Consider the following 19,574-nt stretch of genomic DNA (forward strand, 5'->3'; position numbering starts at 1 on the left):
AAAGGCAGGACGAGGCTTCCGTGATGAAATAAATGAAAAATAAAAATCGGTGGACAGCATTTGCATCATGTATATTTTCGGGTGCCTGATTGGGACGCTTGGACATTTTTTCTGCTTTTCAAAACTCTATTTTTGATTTTTCAGGTCTTCAGCTCCCTGAGACAGCTCTCTGCCTTCAGGGAGCTTTCTGTCTGCAATGGCCCGCGCCCACATTGACGTCAGTGCTCGCCCCCTTCCTGCCCCCACCCAGCAGCACTGAGCTTCTCAGCAGCGTTAATTGGCCAGCCAGCGTGAAATCGCAGTCGGGGGCCAATTGTGGTTGATAGTCCGTTCCCCGGCCGATCCCATCCCACCGATCATGCCTGACCACCAACCTAAAAATCCTGCCCTAATGTCTTTCTCTGATAAAATTTCATCATATACTTTATGATTGCAACCACTGTTAATTGGATCCCACTTCCATTTTAAAATCTGTACTTACGTTCAAGTGTTGGGTAGCTCAGCTGGTTGAGTGCAATTCACTGTTTTGAATCACTGGCCAGACTTTTCCAGCCCCTCATGCTGGCGTGATCTTCTGGTCCCGCTGATGTGAACAGAGATTTCAATGGCTCGCTGGCCCCGCCACGGGGAAACCCGCCATGAGGGGGCTGGAAAATTCTGGTCACTCAGTCTTTTATCCTCTGAGGCCCATAAATTGAGTATTATATCTCAGGATATGGAAAAAAAGCAGGAGATTGCACACAGTGCTCACTACACTGTCACAATAGTTAGAATGGGTGTTCAGCATTAAAAACATGGATCAGCATAGTCCAAAATAGTGTCTGTGTCTAATGGAAACTAAGTCCTGTGAGCAATTTCATTCTTTTGTTTAGATTGTCCACAAGCTGTGTACCATTTTCCAGTAAACCAGGTGGGCAGATAGCTCAAGTACAGGCCATGTCCCGCTGTATTCAACACTGCGCACATCTGACTAACGTCCCAGCAGAGTCTGGCAAATCAACAACAGCCTTTATAGCACTAGCAACCACACTGTTTCACTGACAGTTCTTTCCAATTGCATTCACACTTATCAACCCTCCCGCTTACAAACTTGTGGGGATGTTATTGCATGTGTTAACAAAAATATTTGTAACAACAGCCCTTACTGTCTGCTTTCAGTTACTTAGATTCTTTGGGAAGCACAATGATAACGACAAGAATATGAGTGCAGGTACAATGTCTCAAAACCAGCAATCTCGGCCCAAGTCTGTGCCTGATTTCGAAGAAAGAAATTGGAACCTTAATTCAATGAATAGGAGACACATGAAATTGAGCCAAGCCGGTTTAGGTGGGGTCAAGTGTTGCTTGGACCGCTTGGAGTGTGGTGAAAGACTGGCGCGAAGCCAATAACTACTCTGGTGTGCCACCACGCCAATGCACTACCTAGCCGAATTATTCCGGTAAATTATTTTACTCATTTAATAACAATTCAAATTGTTGCATGGTAGCTTATACAAATGTCCGGTTTTTGGACAACTCCAGTTTGCAGGTAGCCGTATTTGACACGGTACCTGTATTTTGCATCACTTGAATGGGGAGAGGGCATTGAATACAACGTCCAATGGGCCAGATCCATAAAATTAAAATGCGCCCTTTTACTTAACAATCACATTAATTAAATAAGCTGTAAATAATTATATTATCAATTGAAATCAACCAGAAAATGAGGGTGCATTCCAAGTTGATCAAGTGCTACTATTTAAATGTGTATGATTGAAGCTGCAAATGTACTACTCATTCAATATTCATGGTGCAGATGACGTCCTGACTGCATTCATAACATCAGTTACATGTTGTATTCAGAGTATCTTTTGACATTACGGTGTCATCCAGTGAGTCATCCAGTGAGTTACATTGTGTCAGCCAAAGAGTCAATGACCTCAGTGAGGAGCCAAACAGCACCGTGCTGAGAGCAAGTAATGCAGCCAACGCACTCTTCTGGTGGTGGTGTTGGCAGGAGGCCCTCAAACACCACTCACAGAAGGGAGTAGGAGCACATGGTCTGGGAGGTTAACTCCCGGAGTCTGTACCTGAGGACCAGGCAACAGTTGAATGATTTCAGACAGGTGGCCAAGATCAATGAATGCATTTCCACATGACATCTGATTCCCACTGCTCCACCAACCACTCATACTGATTTCAACATTGAATTGTACATTGTCAACATTCACACATTGAACTCTATATAACCATCATTCACACAGTTTGAGCTGTATATCACAGAATCAAATCACAGAATTTTATGGCACAGCAGGAGGCCATTTGGCCCATCATGTCTGCACCGGCTCTCCAAATGAGCAACTCACCAAGCTCCATTCTCCCGCCTTCTCCCTCTAATCTATACTTACTTTTCAGATAACAGTCTAATTCCCTTTTGAATACTTCAATTGAATCTGCCTCCATCACACTCTCAGGCAGTGCATTCCAGATCCTAACCACTCACTACATGAAAAACCTGTTCCTCATATCACTATTGCTTCTTTTACTTATTACTTTAAATTCATGCCCTCTCATGCTTGACCCTTTCATGAGTGCGAACAGTTTCTCCCCACCTACTCCGTCCAGACCCCTCATGATTTTGAATACCTCTATCAAATCTCCTCTGTGCCTTCTTTTCTCTATGAAAAACAGTTCAATTTCTCCAATCTATCTTCATAACTGAAGTTCCTCATCCCTGGAACCATTTTCGTGAACCTTTCCTGCACTTTCTCCACTGCCTTTACATCCTTCCTAAAGTGCAGCACCCAGAACTGGATGCAATACTCCAGCTGAGGCTGAACTAGCGGCTAATACAATTTCAATATAACCTCCTTGCTCTTGTACTCTATGCCCCTACTAATAGAGCTCAGGATACTCTTAACCTGTCCTGCTACCTTCAATGATTTATGCACATATACACCCAAGTCCCTCTGCTCCTGCAGCCCCCTCAGAGTTGTACCCCCTATTTAATACTGTCTCTCCATGTTCCTTCTACCAAAGTCACTTCAGATTTCTCTGAATTGAACTTCATCTGCCACCTGTCCGCCCATTCCACTAATTTGTCTATGTCCTTTTGAAATTCTAAACTATCCTCCTCACAGTTCACAATGCTTTTGAGTTTTGTGTCATCCGCAAACGTTGAAATTGTGCCCTGTACACAAAGATCGAAAGTCATTAATATTTAGCAACGAAAGCAAAAGTCCCAACATTGAACACCACGGCAAACTTTTCTCCAGCCTGAAAAACATCCATTATACATTAGACTCTGTTTCCTGCTGCTCAGCCAATTCCCTATCCGTGTTGCTGCTCTCTCTTTTATTCCATGAGCTATAGCTTTGCTCACAAGTCTGTTGTGCGGCACTGTATCAAACACCTTTTGGAAGTCCATGTACACCACATCAACAGCATTGTCCTTAGCAACCCTCTGTGTAACAACCCTTTACATAATCAAAATTGAACTGTATATAGCCATCATTCATGCAGTGAATTGTATGATGTCAAGATTAGCACATTGAACTGTGTATTGTCAACATACTCAGATTAAAATTATATACTCAACATTCATGCATTGAACTGTGTATAACCAACATTCACATTTTGAACTCTATATTATCAACATTAATACATTGAACTGCTTATAATCAAAATTCATTTACTGGACTGCATATAGCCAACATTCATGCTTTGAATTGTATAAAGTCAAGATTTGGGGAAGGGATGGCCGACATCATTGCCCTCACTGAGCTTGAGGAGGCTGCAGTCGAGCTGGGTGGGGAGGACAGGGATTGCTCCTGTGTGGAGGGGGAGATCACTTCTCCCAGCAACCCAGTACGGATCACAGCTCCATCACTTCACTGACATGTCCCCGCAGCAGTCAGAGGCAGGGACAGCCCAGGTCTCCAGCACTCGGAGGACTGCTGAAGACCAGCCACCCGCTCGGTCTGAGTTAGATTACGAGCCTTTGGAAGAAGCTATCAAATCTATGCTGGAGATGCAACGACAGGAGGTGGAACATCAGGCAGTCACTTAGCAGACTAGAGCAACTGATGGAGGAGGTCATCCACGTTCTGTCTGATGTCATGGCTTCGATATGTGAATGTCTTGAGGTCACTATGGAGTGAAGACTGGCAACCACCATGGAGACCTTGGACCAGCAGTTCTTGCAGATTTGTACTTGCCCCTGCACTCCGTGTCCATACACCCTGGTGGGCACCATCAGGATTAGGCAGCATGGGGACGAGGCACCTTGACCCCCCTCTAGGTGCATTATTTCCTGCAGGAGTCAAGGCGGGCCCCTCGGACACCCATAGGGAGGATGAACAACAGCAGGACATCCAGGGGGCCTCCTTTCAGGAAACTCCAAGGGTGCACAGCCGCTCACAGCCCCCTCTGCCTGTGACCCCATCCGCTGCAGCTTCTCAGGCCACCGAGGTCGCATCTGCCCCTGAGCAGGTGACCCTTATCAGGCTGGGGCCCTCCAGGCTACCAGCCACTAGAGGGCATCCACCAAGGTCATCACAGACATCAGGGCATAGCAGTCAGCAGGCTGCCTCAGCTGCTGATGTCAGGCCTGCACCCAGGCGTAGAACTAGAGTTAGGTAAGTTAAGAAAAATTGATGTCATTTTAGGGTCACGGATGTGTTAGGCATGTAAATAAATTGCAATTTTGTTAATACATTTGATGGTTATGTGAATGTTCCTGTCAACTGAAGGTGTTGTGACTTTGTACTTTGGAATCCTCTTATTTCGAGATTTAGTTTTCCTCCCACTCAGTGATAGTGTCCCACTGTGAGATTCACATTCCTGTGATATCAACCTCAATTGAACTAGTCTCCGCACCCTTTGTGCGATGTCAGGGAGTGTTATAGAGTTGACTTTCCAGACAACCTCTCCTAGTGGAAACATTTAACTTTATTTACAAGACAGCAGCAGCAACTACACATTTGTATCAAACTCCATAACTAAAGAACTCACCTGTAGAGATTCCCCGCACTGTTAACACATTGGTTTGCACAGATCATGTGATCTTGCAACACAGGATTTTTCTTAAAGCTACAGTCCTACATTTCCCAAAACTATAATTACTACATTCCTCCTCCTTTACCTTTTCTGTACATTTTATATTTACAAGGATATTTATCTCAAGACATTACAATATTTACACAGGTCGTGAAATTACAAGTTCGGTCTTTCCATTCATTCCCTGACCCGTGTGGAACGTTGCAGCTCCACAACTTCAGATTCTTTTGTAGAAACCACATTCTCTGGAGCTGCATTAAATCAGGTACCTCATCAGGCACATGCAGTTCAGTGTCTTCGACTCTGACAGAGACATCAGGCATGTCTGTCCTTGGTTGAGCAACTTCAACACGAACCACTGGTTCAGTAATAGTTACAGGTGGAGCATCATTTTGTTGGGATATCTCTCTTTGTCTTAAACGATCCACATGCTTGTGGGTTATCCGGCCCTTCATTTCCATGTGGTACAACAATGGTCCAGTCACAGAACTCACTTTACCAGGTAACCACTTCGGTCCTCCACTGAAATTCTTTACATATACTGCTTCTCCAACAGTAAATTGTCGCTCAAGGCTTTGCAAATCATGAGTCACTTTTTGATTCCCTTGTCTTTTTTCCACCTTCCCCTCCAATTTGGGAAGTATTAGGCTTAGTCTTGTACGAAGGTGGCACCTCATCAGTAATTCTGCATCCTCTTTCTACATGCCCTCTTCTTTCTACCACAGAATTTAGTCTCAGCCTTCTTTTTGACTTCACTGTCGACCAGACTTCTCTCAGATGCAGTCTCAATTTGTCTTAGTTCAGTAGTTGAGCTACCCATAACTTCCATTGTCTACTCACATCTTGGAGAGTTCTTCGACTTTTGCCTTCAAAGCCTCTTGAGCTTCATTTAGCTGATTCTCCAGCTCTTCTGTCTCCTTCTTGTATCTGCTGGCTTCCTCCTGGAAACTTGAATATCGCTGCGTCTTCTCTGCTAACTGGTTCTTCAGTTTGTTGAGAGAGGTGTTAAATTATTCCTGTTTCTCTTCATAACTTTTTAGAGGCACAAACTTTAATTGGGGGGATCCTTGTCGTGTGTGAAAGTCTATCAGCAGGTTTTCCTTTTCTTTGCAAAGTTTGCTCGCTTCGTCTTGAACTCTGTCATTCAGCAGACTCTCTGGGTTTCTTCTGCTATTCTACCATGTTGTTGTTTAAGACAGTCTTTATTTCTTCAGGTTGCTGAATGTTTACATATTCTTTTTTCGCCTTGTTGCAGGCATTGGGCTCTCCAGGCTCTTTCTGAAGTACCTTGCCTTGTTCCTTTACTCAAGACAGGAACTCTTCCAGCTTCCTTTTGAAATCTCATTGACCAATCAAGATTAATTTCCCTCAACCAATTTCAACCTAGAAGGCTTGGTCCTCTACCTTCTAATACCATCACTGGTAGCTGTGCTGTTTGGTGTCTATAATGAACAGTTGGTCTGGTGATATCTTTTACTTAGATTTCTTTGCCTGGGCATGTTTTCAACTGACAGATGTTTGTTCCAAATTTAATAGTTGATCACATTCATTTAAATATCTGAAAGTGTGTTCTCCTACACACAGTGGTAGAAGCACCTGTGTCTACTTCTATTATTAATGGTTCACCATTCATTTGCACTGTAACAAATATTGGCTCTGTCTTCCCAGCTTTCATGTTGAATAATGAATAGATGTCAGAATTGGTTGCATCTGGCCCTCTTACACTATAGACTTCATTGGACTTTGTTTGTTGGTAGGAGGCCTGTTTAAATCTCACTTTACACTGTCTTTTTATGTGTCCACATCTGTGATAAAATTAAGATTATACTTTTTTAAATTGCCAATTGCTAGAACACTGATTGTTTCCACATCAATGAAAGTTATTTTTCGATTTAGTTGCTAAGCTGTTTCCTCTCATATTCAGTTGGCGGGGGCTGTTTCCCGCTTTGCGGCAGACTCTCAAGCATTTCATGCCACTTTCGGCTGACTGTTCCCTCCCAACTAGGGGAGAATGGCTTCATTTTGCACCTCTTGAATTGCTTGTGAATCCCTTACAGCACTTTCCTTTACCACCGTTATTTCTAAAGCTTTCTTAAAATCAAGATTCACTTCAGCCAGCAGTCTTCGCTGTATAGTGTCTTCCTGCACACCACATACTAAACGATCTCTAAGCATGTCATTCAGGGCTTCACCAAAATCACAATATACCATTAGTTGTTTTAATTTTGCCACGTAGGTAACAATTGTCTCCCTCGGGGCTCTATTCAGTGAATTGAACCTGAACCTCTGCACTGTGACTGAGGGCTCGGGTTGAAAATATCCCTTAACAAGGTCTATTAATTAATTAAATTTCTTTGAACCTGGGGCACTGGGGACGGTCAAGCTTCAAATTAAACTGTAGGTCTTGCTCCCGCAAATACTCAGGAGAATTGCTCTCCTCTTTTCCACCCCCGTGATTTTGTTTGCTTGAAAGCAGAACATAAGGCGTTCTATATATTGAGGCCGATCATCTGTGGCTGGCTGAAAGGGATCAGTTGTGCCAAATTGTGGCATTTTGAATGAGTTATTTTATTCTTTTAGTCTTTTATTTTTAACAAACTTAGATACTCACAATCGCTGGGTGCGGTGCTGCACCGAATCTGATTTATCCTTGAAACCAGTTTCCTATAGAGTTGATTTTCCAGGGAACTTTTCTTCGTGGAAACATTTAACTTTATTTACAAGATAGCAGCAGCAACTACACATGTGTATCAAACTCCATAACTATAGAAGAACTCCCCTTGAGTTTCCCCATGCTGTTAACACATTGGTTTACACAGATCATGTGATCTTACAACACAGGATTATTCTTCAAGCGGCAGTCCTACATTTCCCAAAACTCTAAGTACTACAGGGAGATGCATTTAAATCTTTATTGGAACTGTGTGATATAAGCATTTCTAGCCCTTCTTCCTCAAAGAATCTACTCTGTTGTGCCCTGTAAGAATTCTGTATGTTTCAATGAGATTTTTCAAATATTCATATATTGAGCTGTACATTATCAATATTCACAGACTGTAATGTATATTGTCAACATTCACATATAGTGATGTATACTGGCAATATTCACATATTGTGATGCATATTGTCGACATTCATACATTGAGCTGTCCTTGATTACTTTTTACACTCTTGAGGGTTCATCTTATCAACCGTGCAATCACCCAAGATCTGCAGTGAGAGGCCCAGATCATTCCATGAGCCGGGCCTCATTTACATTGAACAGGAGGTTGTTGACCCAAACAAGTACCTGAGTGCAACTTGTTAGAATTGGGCTGCAACATTAGGCAACCAAGAGGTCACCTACCTGGAAACCAGCTAAATTGCTAGGCAGGTATTGGAGTAACACAGTTTTTCAATGGCCTGGATTATTTCTGTGGGGCCCCTTCCCCTTCAAGCCCAATAAAATTATTTCTTCACAGGCCAATAGTTTCCACCAAGTGGAATGCGCAATGATCTTTCTGCTCAGGCTACAGACATTGGTTTTGGGGTACTATCTGTTTAATAGGTTGATTTAAAATGCAATCATGTGGTTTCAGGCATGTGGTTTAATCTCCTATTAAATCAATTGTTGAAAAATAGCAGTGGGACAAGAAATAGGCAGCGGGAGTTAATATTCTCCCATGGGCTGGTACATATATTGAACTAAGTCAACCTTCATATATTGATAGTCAACGTTCACATATTATGTGAATGGTTAATCTTTAATATTGTGCTGCACATGATTAATCTTCAAACAACAAGCTGGGCATAGTAAATTCCCATGCACTGCAGTCTTCTTATTTTTTTAGGTGTTCATTTATTACATTGCACTTTTTTTTGTTTCTAAACTGCACGGTGTTAATCTTTCAGATGCTTATTCACTGTATTTGACTGTATTACGGATCTTTTTCATTTAATAATGGTATATTGTAAAGGGACTCATGCTGTGTCCAGCATCAAATAAATCTTTAGTGTGGGCCTTCTTGCCCAGGAGATGCAAACAAGTTGAATTTGAACATGGTTAGCAAATTTCAAATCCGTTTGATCAAGAGAACTATTTGGCACCAATTAAGGATCACTGGAAAACTATAAAATGTGTCTTACACACAGCAGATAAATCAGTAACTGAAAATAATGAGTAATGTTTTATGTGGAATCCTAATTCATAACAAAACAAACCTCTCTTAACTTCTATCAGATTTTAATTGAGCTGCTGTGTATTTCTAGTGTTTTATTTTTGGTTTGACTTTGAAACTGTTTGTTCTAATGGGCATTCTTCCTCAGAAATGGAATTAAAATGGATATTTTCGTCTCTCAAACACTGATGGAAAGATTACATGCCCGGCATGGCAGAAGGAGGAGGAGGGAGTCAAGGGCTGGTTGCAGCATTGTAAATCCACTGCAAAAGTGCTGGGCAATATTGGAGGTTCAAGGAGCTTATGCTAATGTGCCTGATCTTTATTGAAGGCTTCAAAAACGTTTACGCAAGACAGCAGAATCTTGCTTCATACTTCCAGCACCTCCAGTGCAAAAATAGCCGACATTGGTTCCTGATCTGACAATGCCCTGATCCTAAATATCTCTCTTCAGTTCTGAGGAAGAGTCATATTGGATTCAAAATGTTAACCCTATTTCTCTCCGTGCAGATGCTGCCAGACCGGCTGAGTTTATCTAGTACTATCTGTTTTTATTTCCGATCTTCAGTAGCCGCAGTATTTTGCTTTTATTAAAATTCTCATCGTTTTTTTCAAATCCTTCTGTGGCCTCTTCCCTTCTTATCTCTGTAATCTTCTTCAGCCTCAGAACCCTCCTTGATATCCCCCCTCCACCAATTCTGGGCACTTGAGCATCCCTGATTTTCTTCACTCCACCATTGTGGGCTATACCTTCAGCTGCTTTGACTCTAAGCTCAGAAATTGCCTCCCCCTAACCTCTCTGCCTCTCTACCACTCCCTGTCCACCTTTCAGTTGCTCCTTTAAAACCTACTGCCCTGACAAGCTTGTGATCACCTTGGGCATTTACTTTGTTGAAGGCACAACATAAGTTTCTGTTATACATATGCTAATCCTTCCTACATAGTGGTGTGGCAGTCACTGACAGTGTTAAAAAGGTACCCAAGATAGAAAAAATCACTAACACGAACATAGACATAACATACAAAGGAACATATATCTTGCATTGAAACAGGCCTGAGCCATCTAAACCATCAATTAGATCTGTTCTTTGTAATGATTGTTCTCTTATTATGCTATGTGCTTTGCTGCTCATTCCTTGCTTGACTTTGAAAGAGGTTTTTCTATTAAATCAAATCAACTATTGCATTGTTATGCTGTTAGACTTCACCTCATTGACACATTTATGTAATTAATGATGTTTAAGTTATCAAATTGATATCTTATATATCTTATAACTTTTTAAAATCAGACATGAAACCTCATCCCGCTGGTGGATGAGGTTTCATGTTTTTTCAGAAGCCCACTGGGGCTCCTGGCCTGCCCACCAGCCTTAAGGATGGATGGTCAGGGCCTTTAATTGGTTTAACTACCCGGTCAATGGCCTCAGTTGGCCACTGACAGGTCGGCGGGCAGACAGCTGATTGTGCTGTCCCCCCTGCCTTCTTGAATATTTAAATGGGGCGGGTTCCCCCTGATGTCAACCCACGTCATTTTCGCGTCAGCGAGCGGGCCCCGCCCCCAGCTCGCCGACGGAAAAATTCTGCCCATTATTTTCTCAGGATTAACTTTTTAGGGTCACGTATGAAGATTGGGTACTTAGGCTTGGAGGGCTGTCAGAGCCTGTGGAACCAAATGCTCACAAATGTCACCTCCCTCAGGATGAGTTGAGGACAAAAAAAGTGTAAAAAATTACAGATATGAACACAATAAATCAAGCTGTTCTAAGATTTGAGGTGATTTTAACAATGGACCTCAATCAAATAAATTGACAAATTTGTTAACAAAAACTTATTGTGCTTTGCAGGCTAATCTGCTACGTGAGTTCCAATATTTGCTTCTTTAGACCACTGTAACAGTTTGCTTAAGGCAGCAGTAGGTCTTATTGACCAGAATGCCGTTATGATTGGCTGTCCCCTACTCAGGGCCACAATGTTCTGCCCTGGGGGTCTTCCTGTGACTGCACAGGCCGATTCTCCACCTTCAGATCTTTAGGTACATGGACAGAATGTCCCAGGAGGTAGTGGAATCCAGAGAAAATGCAAGAGTCATTATTAAGGAAGAAAAAGCAGGGCATTTAGAAAAAGCTTAATGCAATCAAACAGAGTTAACATGTTTCTGTGAAAGGGAAATCATATTTGAAAAATTTACTAGAGTTCTTTGAGGATATAACAAGCAGAGTTGATAAAGGGGAACCAGTAGACTTAGTATATTTGGATTTCCAGAAGGCATTCAATAAGGTGCCACATAAAAGGTTATTGCACAAGATAGGAGCTCACGGAATTGGGGGTAACGTATTAGATGGATTGAGGATTGGTTAACATATAGAAAACAGAGGGCTGAATTTTTCCTTCGGCGAACAGGGGGCGGGGCCTGCTTGCCAATGCGAAAATGACGCGAGATGACATTGGGGGTAACCCCCAACGTCATCCCGCCCCATTAAAGTTAACACTTATTAAAGCTTTTGTGAAATTTATTAACATGTCCCATCTCATGTGACATTGTCACATGAAGGGGACATGCTAATGATTTTTTTTATTTTTCTATTTTTAGAGTTTGAAAAACTTTCAGTGACCTCCCTGAGGCAGCACTTAGCCTCAGGGAGATGTGCGCTCTTTCGCGTGCATGCATTTGGGGAATCCACCCCCACCCCCCACCCCCCCACACAGGAATTGCATAGGCTTAATTGGCCCACCCACTTAAAATGGCGGCGGGGCCCGCTTCTCCGTCGGGGATCGGCTCCCCGTCCGCTGGAAATTGGATTGGGCCCACCCACCTGACAGGCAAAAAATTCAGCCCAGAGAGTTGGGATTAATGGGTCTTTTTCAGGTTGGAAAGACGTAACTAATGGAGTCCCACAAGGATCAGTCCTAGGGCTTCAATTATTTACTATCTATAATGACTTGGAGGAGGGGGCAGAGTGTAATCCAAATTTGCTGACGATACAAAAGTAGGTGGGAGGGCATGTTGTGATGAGGACATAGAGAACCTGCAAGAGCATATAGGCAGGTTGGGTGAGTGGGCAAATACTTGGCAGATGGAGTTTAATGTAAGAAAGTGTGAGGTCATGCACTTTGGTAGGAAAAATCAAAAGGAAACCACTATTTGAATAGAGAGAGACTCCAAAAATGTGCAGCACAGAGGGATCTGGGTGTTCTTGTGCACAAAACACAAAAGGTTAGCACGCAGGTGCAGCAAGTAATTAAGGAAAATGCAACTTTGGCCTGTATTGCTAGGGGGTTGGAGTTTAAAAATAGGGAAGTCTTATTACAACTGTACAGGGTGTTGGTGAGGCCACAACTGGAGTACTGTGTACAGTTTTGGTCCCTGTATTTAAGAAAGGATATACTGGCATTGGCGGCAGCTCAGAAGAGATTCACTAGGCTGATTCCTGGGATGAAAGGATTGACTTATCAAGAACGGCTAAACTGGTTAGGCCTTTATTCATTTAAGTTTAAAAGAATGAGGGGTGACCTTATTGAAATGTACAAGATTCTGACGGGGCTTGGCAGGGTAAATATTGAGAAAATGTTTCCACTCGTGTAAGGAATCTCGAACTAGTGGACATAATTATAGAATAAGGGGACACTCATTTAAAAATGAGATGTGAAAAATTTCTTCTCTCAGAGGGTAATGAATGTCTGGAATTCTCTACCCCAGAGAGTTGTGGAGGTTAGATCACTGAAAGTATTTAAAGAGGAGGTAGATAGATTTTTGAAATATCGGAGAGTTGAGGGTTATGAGGAGCTGGCACGAAAGAGGAGTTGAGGCCTGGGGCAGATCAGCCATGATCTTATTGAATGGCGGGGCAGGCTTGAGGGACCAAATGGCCTACTCCTGTTCCTATTTCTTATGTTGTGTTCTTATGTTCCCTACCACAACTAGACTTGCACCTTCCAAGTAATATGTGACCTTCTTATTCTTGCAACCAAAATGTACTATCTGACATTTTATTTGCATTGAACTCCAGTTGCCCAGATTACAAGTTTATTAACGTACTCTTGTAATTTGTTATAGTCCTCCTTAGTATTGAATATCCCTCCATTTAGGTGTCATCTGCAAATTTGGATCTGGAGTTGAGTGGTTCTGGGGAAGCCAAGTTGAGCACTGGTGGGCAGAGGGTTAGTAAACACTGTATTAGGGAGGCTAGGGAGAGTTTGTGTGTGGAAGCTGAGATCATAGAGTTAGAGGAAAGAGGTGAGAAGAGCACTGAATCAACATGATATGTACCAGGGCAACAGCACCGCAAACTGAAATGCAATAGGTAAAGGTGAAAGCAAACAGAAGCTACTGTTACAGTAGAAAATAAATATTGAGCTGCAGTCTTTCATTTAATTTGTTTAAATGGGTTATTGAAATAGCATTGGGGAAGGTGGAGGGTGACCTTCCCACCCAGAAGCAAATGAAAAATGCGAAGGCCGCCTGGGCTCTTCGCCTGCCCGCCAACCTTAAGGTTGGACGGGCAGCTCATTTAACTGTTTTAATTAGTTTTTAACAGGCCTTAAGCTGACTTGGCTGCGCACCCGCCGAACTGGAAATCTAAATGAAGTGCAGTGACGTGAGGACACACGCCCGACGTCACCGCGCATCATTTTACGTGTTGGCGAGCAGGGGCGGGGCCCACTCGCCGACCAGAAAATTCTTCCCTAAGTTAGAAACTGTAGGCCTGCACTACGCATGAAATACACAAATTTCAAAATATGTGAAGAATGCCTTTTACCAGATTAGAAAAATGTGGTGAGTCTATTTCATAGTTGCAGAGTGCACAACAGGAGCTTCATCTTCTTCTTCTCATAGCTGTAATTTCCCTTTGACCAGGATTTCTACAGTTGGGTTTCAGTGTTTAAGGGTAACACATCGTCTGAATCACTGAAGCCACTATGAGTTCAAAAATCTTGTTCTTCGGTGGTTAATGTCAAAATATTAACCATCATTGTACAAGGCAGAATGTGTAAAAAAATTAAAGGGGGATATGTGTAACAACATAAATATTTGACATCAGGACGCAGCTTATTTAACAGTAAAGTGTTTTGGCAGGAGTTTTCAAAGTATATACCAAAGGTAACCAACTTAGTATTGTTATTTCATCTAAGTTCCACAATCAAAAATCACTGACTGGTTGATACCATTGATGAAAGTTTGACAAGTAGAATCATGGGACAGGGATATCACAGCCAAAAAAGGTTCTATCAAAACAACAAATAAATATTTGCAAACAATTTCTTCTAATGCGTCAAAATGATTGTAGTGCTAGGGACAACACTGACCTTGGATTTTGGTGGCGCTCGAATGTACCATTTACAATCAACTGCCTCCGTGGGATTGGCTTTGCCTTCCTGCACGACTTGCTTTGATTCAATGATCCCCTCAGGTCCTCCCATTTCAAACTCACACACTGAGTCAGACAAAACAAAATATCAAACGGGGAATCACATGGCATTATCAGACTGGTCAAAATGAGTCTTATTCCTGTAAATGTTTATCTAATGTGTTTACATATGTACTAACCTGGCAATGGTTTCAGGGCACCAAGGTGTGCAAATTCAGGATCTTTAAAGATAAAAAAAAAGTTTATAGTAAAAATCCAAGCAAAATTTAGATTGATTTTAATTAAATAAAAACTGCTAATTCTGCTGAAGCATAAAAAGTTACACATTACAGGAAACCATATACACACATAGTCTTTTTCATGGTGTACATTTTAGGATATAATATTGAAGCAATAATTAAAGGGGAAAGTATCCTCAAGGCAAGTGCTCCAAAGGATTAAAGGAACATTGTCACTGATAATTTCTAAATAAGGTGGACTTGTTTATTCTGCAAGAAACCACAACTAATATATTCATCAGCTCTGTGATCAAAAAGACAATAATTTAGGTTAGCATATAAATATTTAAGCAAAGCATTAGCTGATGTTTGTTAATACTGAGTTGTACTGTAACAGTAGGATTTAACACTGCATCAGCTCCTCTTCATGCTGAAATTACTTCTGCAGCTTGTCTCCATGGACATGACACTTGCATAACACAGTTTTCTACAAATATGCAACATTTGGTACCAAAATTAATTAACTATGTTTAATCGCAACCATTTTCTCTGTTTAGTGACCTGAACTTGGATAACTAATGGCATATGAATGTGCTACTTTGTTCAAAAATTAAATACATTTGCTCTATAAGTAGCATAGTTACCATTCAAGTTATTATTATTTTGAGCAATCATGTAGCAAATTGAATATTTATAGTGCATACAATGGACATGCTTACAAAGCTACATATCCCAATCTTTGTCAAGGTTTACTCAAAATAACTATTTGTTTAACAGCTCCTCTAAAGGGTCGATGTGCAACACTATGCTGTGGGATAGACTGAGATTTATGATACTGCTCCGGCTTAGTGTATCCCCTCATGTGTGACTGGAGCTTTGCAAGGAGGCATCAGTGTCCCTGCAGTGACAATCATCTGTTCAATTCCCTTAACAAACACAATGTCTGACGTCCCAATTGACTTAGCTTTCTTAAACACTAGCAGAGCAAACCAAAATGATTACTCCAATTGCATCAGTGATCTTTATATTTCCATATACTTGTAATTGATTTGATGTAACAGATATAAAGAGTAAACACTAAAAAGCCCAGTACACAGTTGAATCAAACAAAGAGCCTTTGCTATTGTAACATCCACAAGCGGGGAGATGGAAGAAATATACAAAGATGATGGAAAGCTCTCGAATTTTAAAATAGCCAAAATAAAGAAGTAATAGAAGCCTAGTGTAACACTGTAGCAAGATAAGACAAAATCGCAAATTGACTGGGTGAATCTCATATAAAAACAGAAAATGCCAGAAATATCTGCTGCCTGATCTACTGAGCATTTCCAGCATTTCCTGTTCTTATTTCAGATTTCTAGCTCCTAGTGTTCTGCTCTTCGATTAGGATGAATCTCAAATAGTTTCTGAATATTATAATACGCCAAGATTAGACAATAGCTGCAAAATTGCTTGAACCTGTTTGTTATCTAATACATATATATATAAATATATATGTGTGTGTATATGTAACTATATATATATATAGTTACATTTAAACAAGATTTAAGCACTTTATTTTCAATATTATCAAACCAATGGAGAAATTTCTTGAGCTACAAAGGCTGAAGCCCCAGAAGCTTCTTATTTGCAGTTGGGTGGAAACACCCTCTTGGATTTGTACGAACAAACCAGTCTGTGGGTTCTGTTTGCAATAAAAATCAAATGGATCTTGGTATCTTTTTCTTTCCTGTTTCTTTCAAAGTGTTTGCAGACAACCATAGCAGTCTGCATCATATGGCATGAATCCTCTAGAAGATTTGGAGGCAGCTCCTTGAACTTCATGATCCTCAGGACCTTGTTACCAGCAACAAAACTCACCTCGGGTATCCCTTAGGGTTATACCAACCTGTTAAGGGGTCAAGGATTTCTTTCCCAGCTTGTAAATTTGGTTTGTTACATCATCAGGTCTGGGTTTGCGCCACGTTTCATCTGTATGATAGTGTTGACTGGGACAGGCCCTTGCCCAGAGTGTGCATGCAACCCATATGGCTTAGAATAATTAAGGTTGTAGTTATTTAAGTGATCAACTGAAATAACTTAGAAGAGTTCCTGGATTAACAAATTAATATTGCACAGGAATTTTCAAAGGAATATTAAACTTGTTTGGGGACAATGTTAGCACCAGTCCTCTTGATTGCCAGTTCATCCACCACCTTAAACATTCATTCCCTTCACCACCAGCATACTGTGGCTGCCGTGTGTACCATCTCCAAGATGCTCTGCAATAGTTTGCCATGGCTTGCTTCTTCAACACCACTCGCAATCTACAACTTCTATCACCTAGGTGAGGGCAACATTTTCATGGGAACTCCTCCAAATTCCTCTCCATGGCACACAGTATCCTGACTTGGTCATATATTGCTGTTCTTTCAGTGTTGCTGGATCAGAATCCTGGAACTCCGTATATAACAGCACTGATGGAGTATGGACTGCACCAATTCAAGCAGAGGGCTCACTGCCACCATCTGAAAGGCAACTAGGGATGGGTAAAACATGTTGATCTGGCTAGCAATCCATATCCCTGAAACAAATACAATATACAGCTCTATAAAGACCTTGTAGGCAAAAATGTGTGTTCCTAGTATGTACATAGGTGTATGTGTGCATATAAAGGGTAGCTCAGGTGGTATCATTCCAACAGGAGCAAATTAAAAGATTTTTCTTGCAACCCAAACTTATAAGTGAGTCAAAAAATGACTTTATTTTCACAACATTGTGAAATGTGAAATATTATTTCACTGAAATGTCCTCCCACACACCCAAAAATTGTAACATGCTAATAGATACACTTGTAAAAGTTTATAAATAGATATTTCACGGAATGTGTGACAGAGATTGTCAAAATGCTGTCACTAGAGCAACATTTCGTTTTGAATTTTGAGAGATGCAAAGAACGCCTCCGTGCTTTGGTGGCTGTTAAGGATCTTATACAAATTGGGGTGAGGTGATCTCAATTCAATTCACAGTCAGCAAGAAAGGAAAATCTTGCATTTATAGAACAAATTATCATGTCCTCAGGATATCAGGTTCTTGTCTAATTAATTCCATGTTAAAGTGTTGACTTGCCAACCAATCCGCACCCTTTTCCCCTGTAAAAAGGTTGTTGTGATCATCTGAAATTTGGCATTCTTGGGCAGAATTTTGCCCTCATTGGGTGGGGCTCAGTGAGGGCGGGTGGGGGTGGTCGAAATTCGACCACCGCCCGCGATCGGGGCCCGACCGTGATTTCATGCTGGCGGACCGATTAAGGCCCGCCCAGCGTGAAACGTGGCTCGTCACTTGCCGGGGAGGGCCGAGTGGGGCGGGGGCCTGGCGGCCGCCGGGTCCAATGGCAGCCCGTCGGCCTGTTTAAAAACGGCACAGGCAGCTCCAGAAAGGCTTCCAGGGAAGGGTATCTGTCTGCCATTACAAGGATGGAGCCCAGTGTGTCAGCAAGTGCCAGGCGGGAGGGCAGGTCGAGTGGGGGGGGGCGGAGACACTCAGCACCCCCCCTCCCCCCCGTTTTTCTAGTGAGTGCCTCGTTGCCATCCTGAAGTAGGTGGCTGCCAGAAGGGGCACTCTTGTCCCCAGAGATGGGAGGAGGTGGCAGCCCGGGTAAGCAGCCATGACATGATGTGGCGCACTTGGGTGCTGTGCCAGAAGTGCTTCAATGACCTGCTGCGCTCAGGAAGGGTGAGTACCATGTTGGCATTGGTCAGTGTGTTCAATTGTTTTGGGCTGGCCGTTCCCCCCCCCTCTCCCCCGTGGAGCTCCAGGGTGTTAGAGTCTGAGTGCCAACTGTCAATCATGTTGGCGCTGGCCAAGGGGCTGAGCCCTGGCTGCTTGGGCTGGGTGCCTTGCGGCTCAAGGGCCATGACTCAGATCTGTCCTGCAAGATGTTCCTCAGCTGGAGTTGGCCAGACTGCAATGGCGCTGCAGGTAGAGAGTGGACTAATCAATGCTCCTCTGTCCTTTCAGGAGAAGATATCCCATAACAATATTGAGTGGTTATGGACTAGTGGAGGACCCCCACAGCTCCTCATCCACTCCCGCTATGAGCAGGAGGCCCTGGGGCTCGAGAGGCGCCATGCACATTGGTCAAGCAGCCACCGTGAGGCTAGGGTGCCAGACGAAGGTAAGAATGCAGTGCACTGAGGTGAGAAATTCGGCTACTTCAACCATACTAGTGCAATCTCTTCACTGATGTGAGCCTCGAACCTGGAGTCCCCATTGATCATTGAAAGGCGATGGCACCATGATGCAGATCTTCACTGTCTCACCAGGGTGCCAGGCATGCACAGTGACAGTGTGATGACTGTAACTAATGACAAGTCCTTCTTCTCCCTTTTAGGTTCACCAGCAGGTGTTCGCTCTCTGGACCCTGAAGGGCCACCCCTGACCCCGGAGGACCACCATGCTCCCCAAGCACCTGTGTCACACCTGCTCCCTGAGGCAGGCAGCAGAGCAGCTTCCAACACTTTGGTGGGCATTAGTTTGGCAGCTAGTCTCGGTGCACATTGATGAGGGCACTTCACGCTCGCTTGAGGTGCCGGTGGAGGCAGAGGATGCCCAGGGCGCCGGTGGTCAGAGAACTGCTGGGGACCAGGACAACACTCAGTCGAAGGCTGATGTTGGGCCTCTGGAATGGTCCAATAGGCAGAGGATGCTGGACATCCAGCGGGGTGTGTGGGAGGATCTGGTGGAGATCCAAGAGGATATACATGCCATGCCCTCCGTTGTGGACCTTCATGGCCGAGCACAATGCCTCCTCCATG

At 42.8% G+C, this 19,574-nt stretch overlaps 1 protein-coding gene and 1 pseudogene across 1 annotated transcript in view; both read right to left on the reverse strand.

Annotated features, from left to right (window-relative positions):
* The window catches only part of LOC144679409 (neuropilin and tolloid-like protein 1), a 78,688-nt gene extending 63,235 nt beyond the window's left edge, over nt 1-15,453 (reverse strand). The window contains exons 1-3 of the mRNA XM_078539767.1: nt 15,423-15,453; nt 14,740-14,781; nt 14,499-14,626 (exon numbers count right to left, since the gene is read on the reverse strand). Of these exons, the coding sequence (XP_078395893.1) occupies nt 14,499-14,626; nt 14,740-14,781; nt 15,423-15,453 (201 nt within the window). The remainder of the gene's footprint in view (nt 1-14,498; nt 14,627-14,739; nt 14,782-15,422) is intronic.
* An 894-nt stretch (nt 15,454-16,347) lies between these two features.
* LOC144679410 (small ribosomal subunit protein uS15 pseudogene) lies at nt 16,348-16,805 on the reverse strand (annotated as a pseudogene).
* Nucleotides 16,806-19,574: the final 2,769 nt, after the last annotated feature.

The sequence above is a fragment of the Cetorhinus maximus genome, chromosome 4 (genome assembly GCF_964194155.1).
Source record: "Cetorhinus maximus chromosome 4, sCetMax3.hap1.1, whole genome shotgun sequence".
Taxonomy (NCBI): domain Eukaryota; kingdom Metazoa; phylum Chordata; class Chondrichthyes; order Lamniformes; family Cetorhinidae; genus Cetorhinus; species Cetorhinus maximus.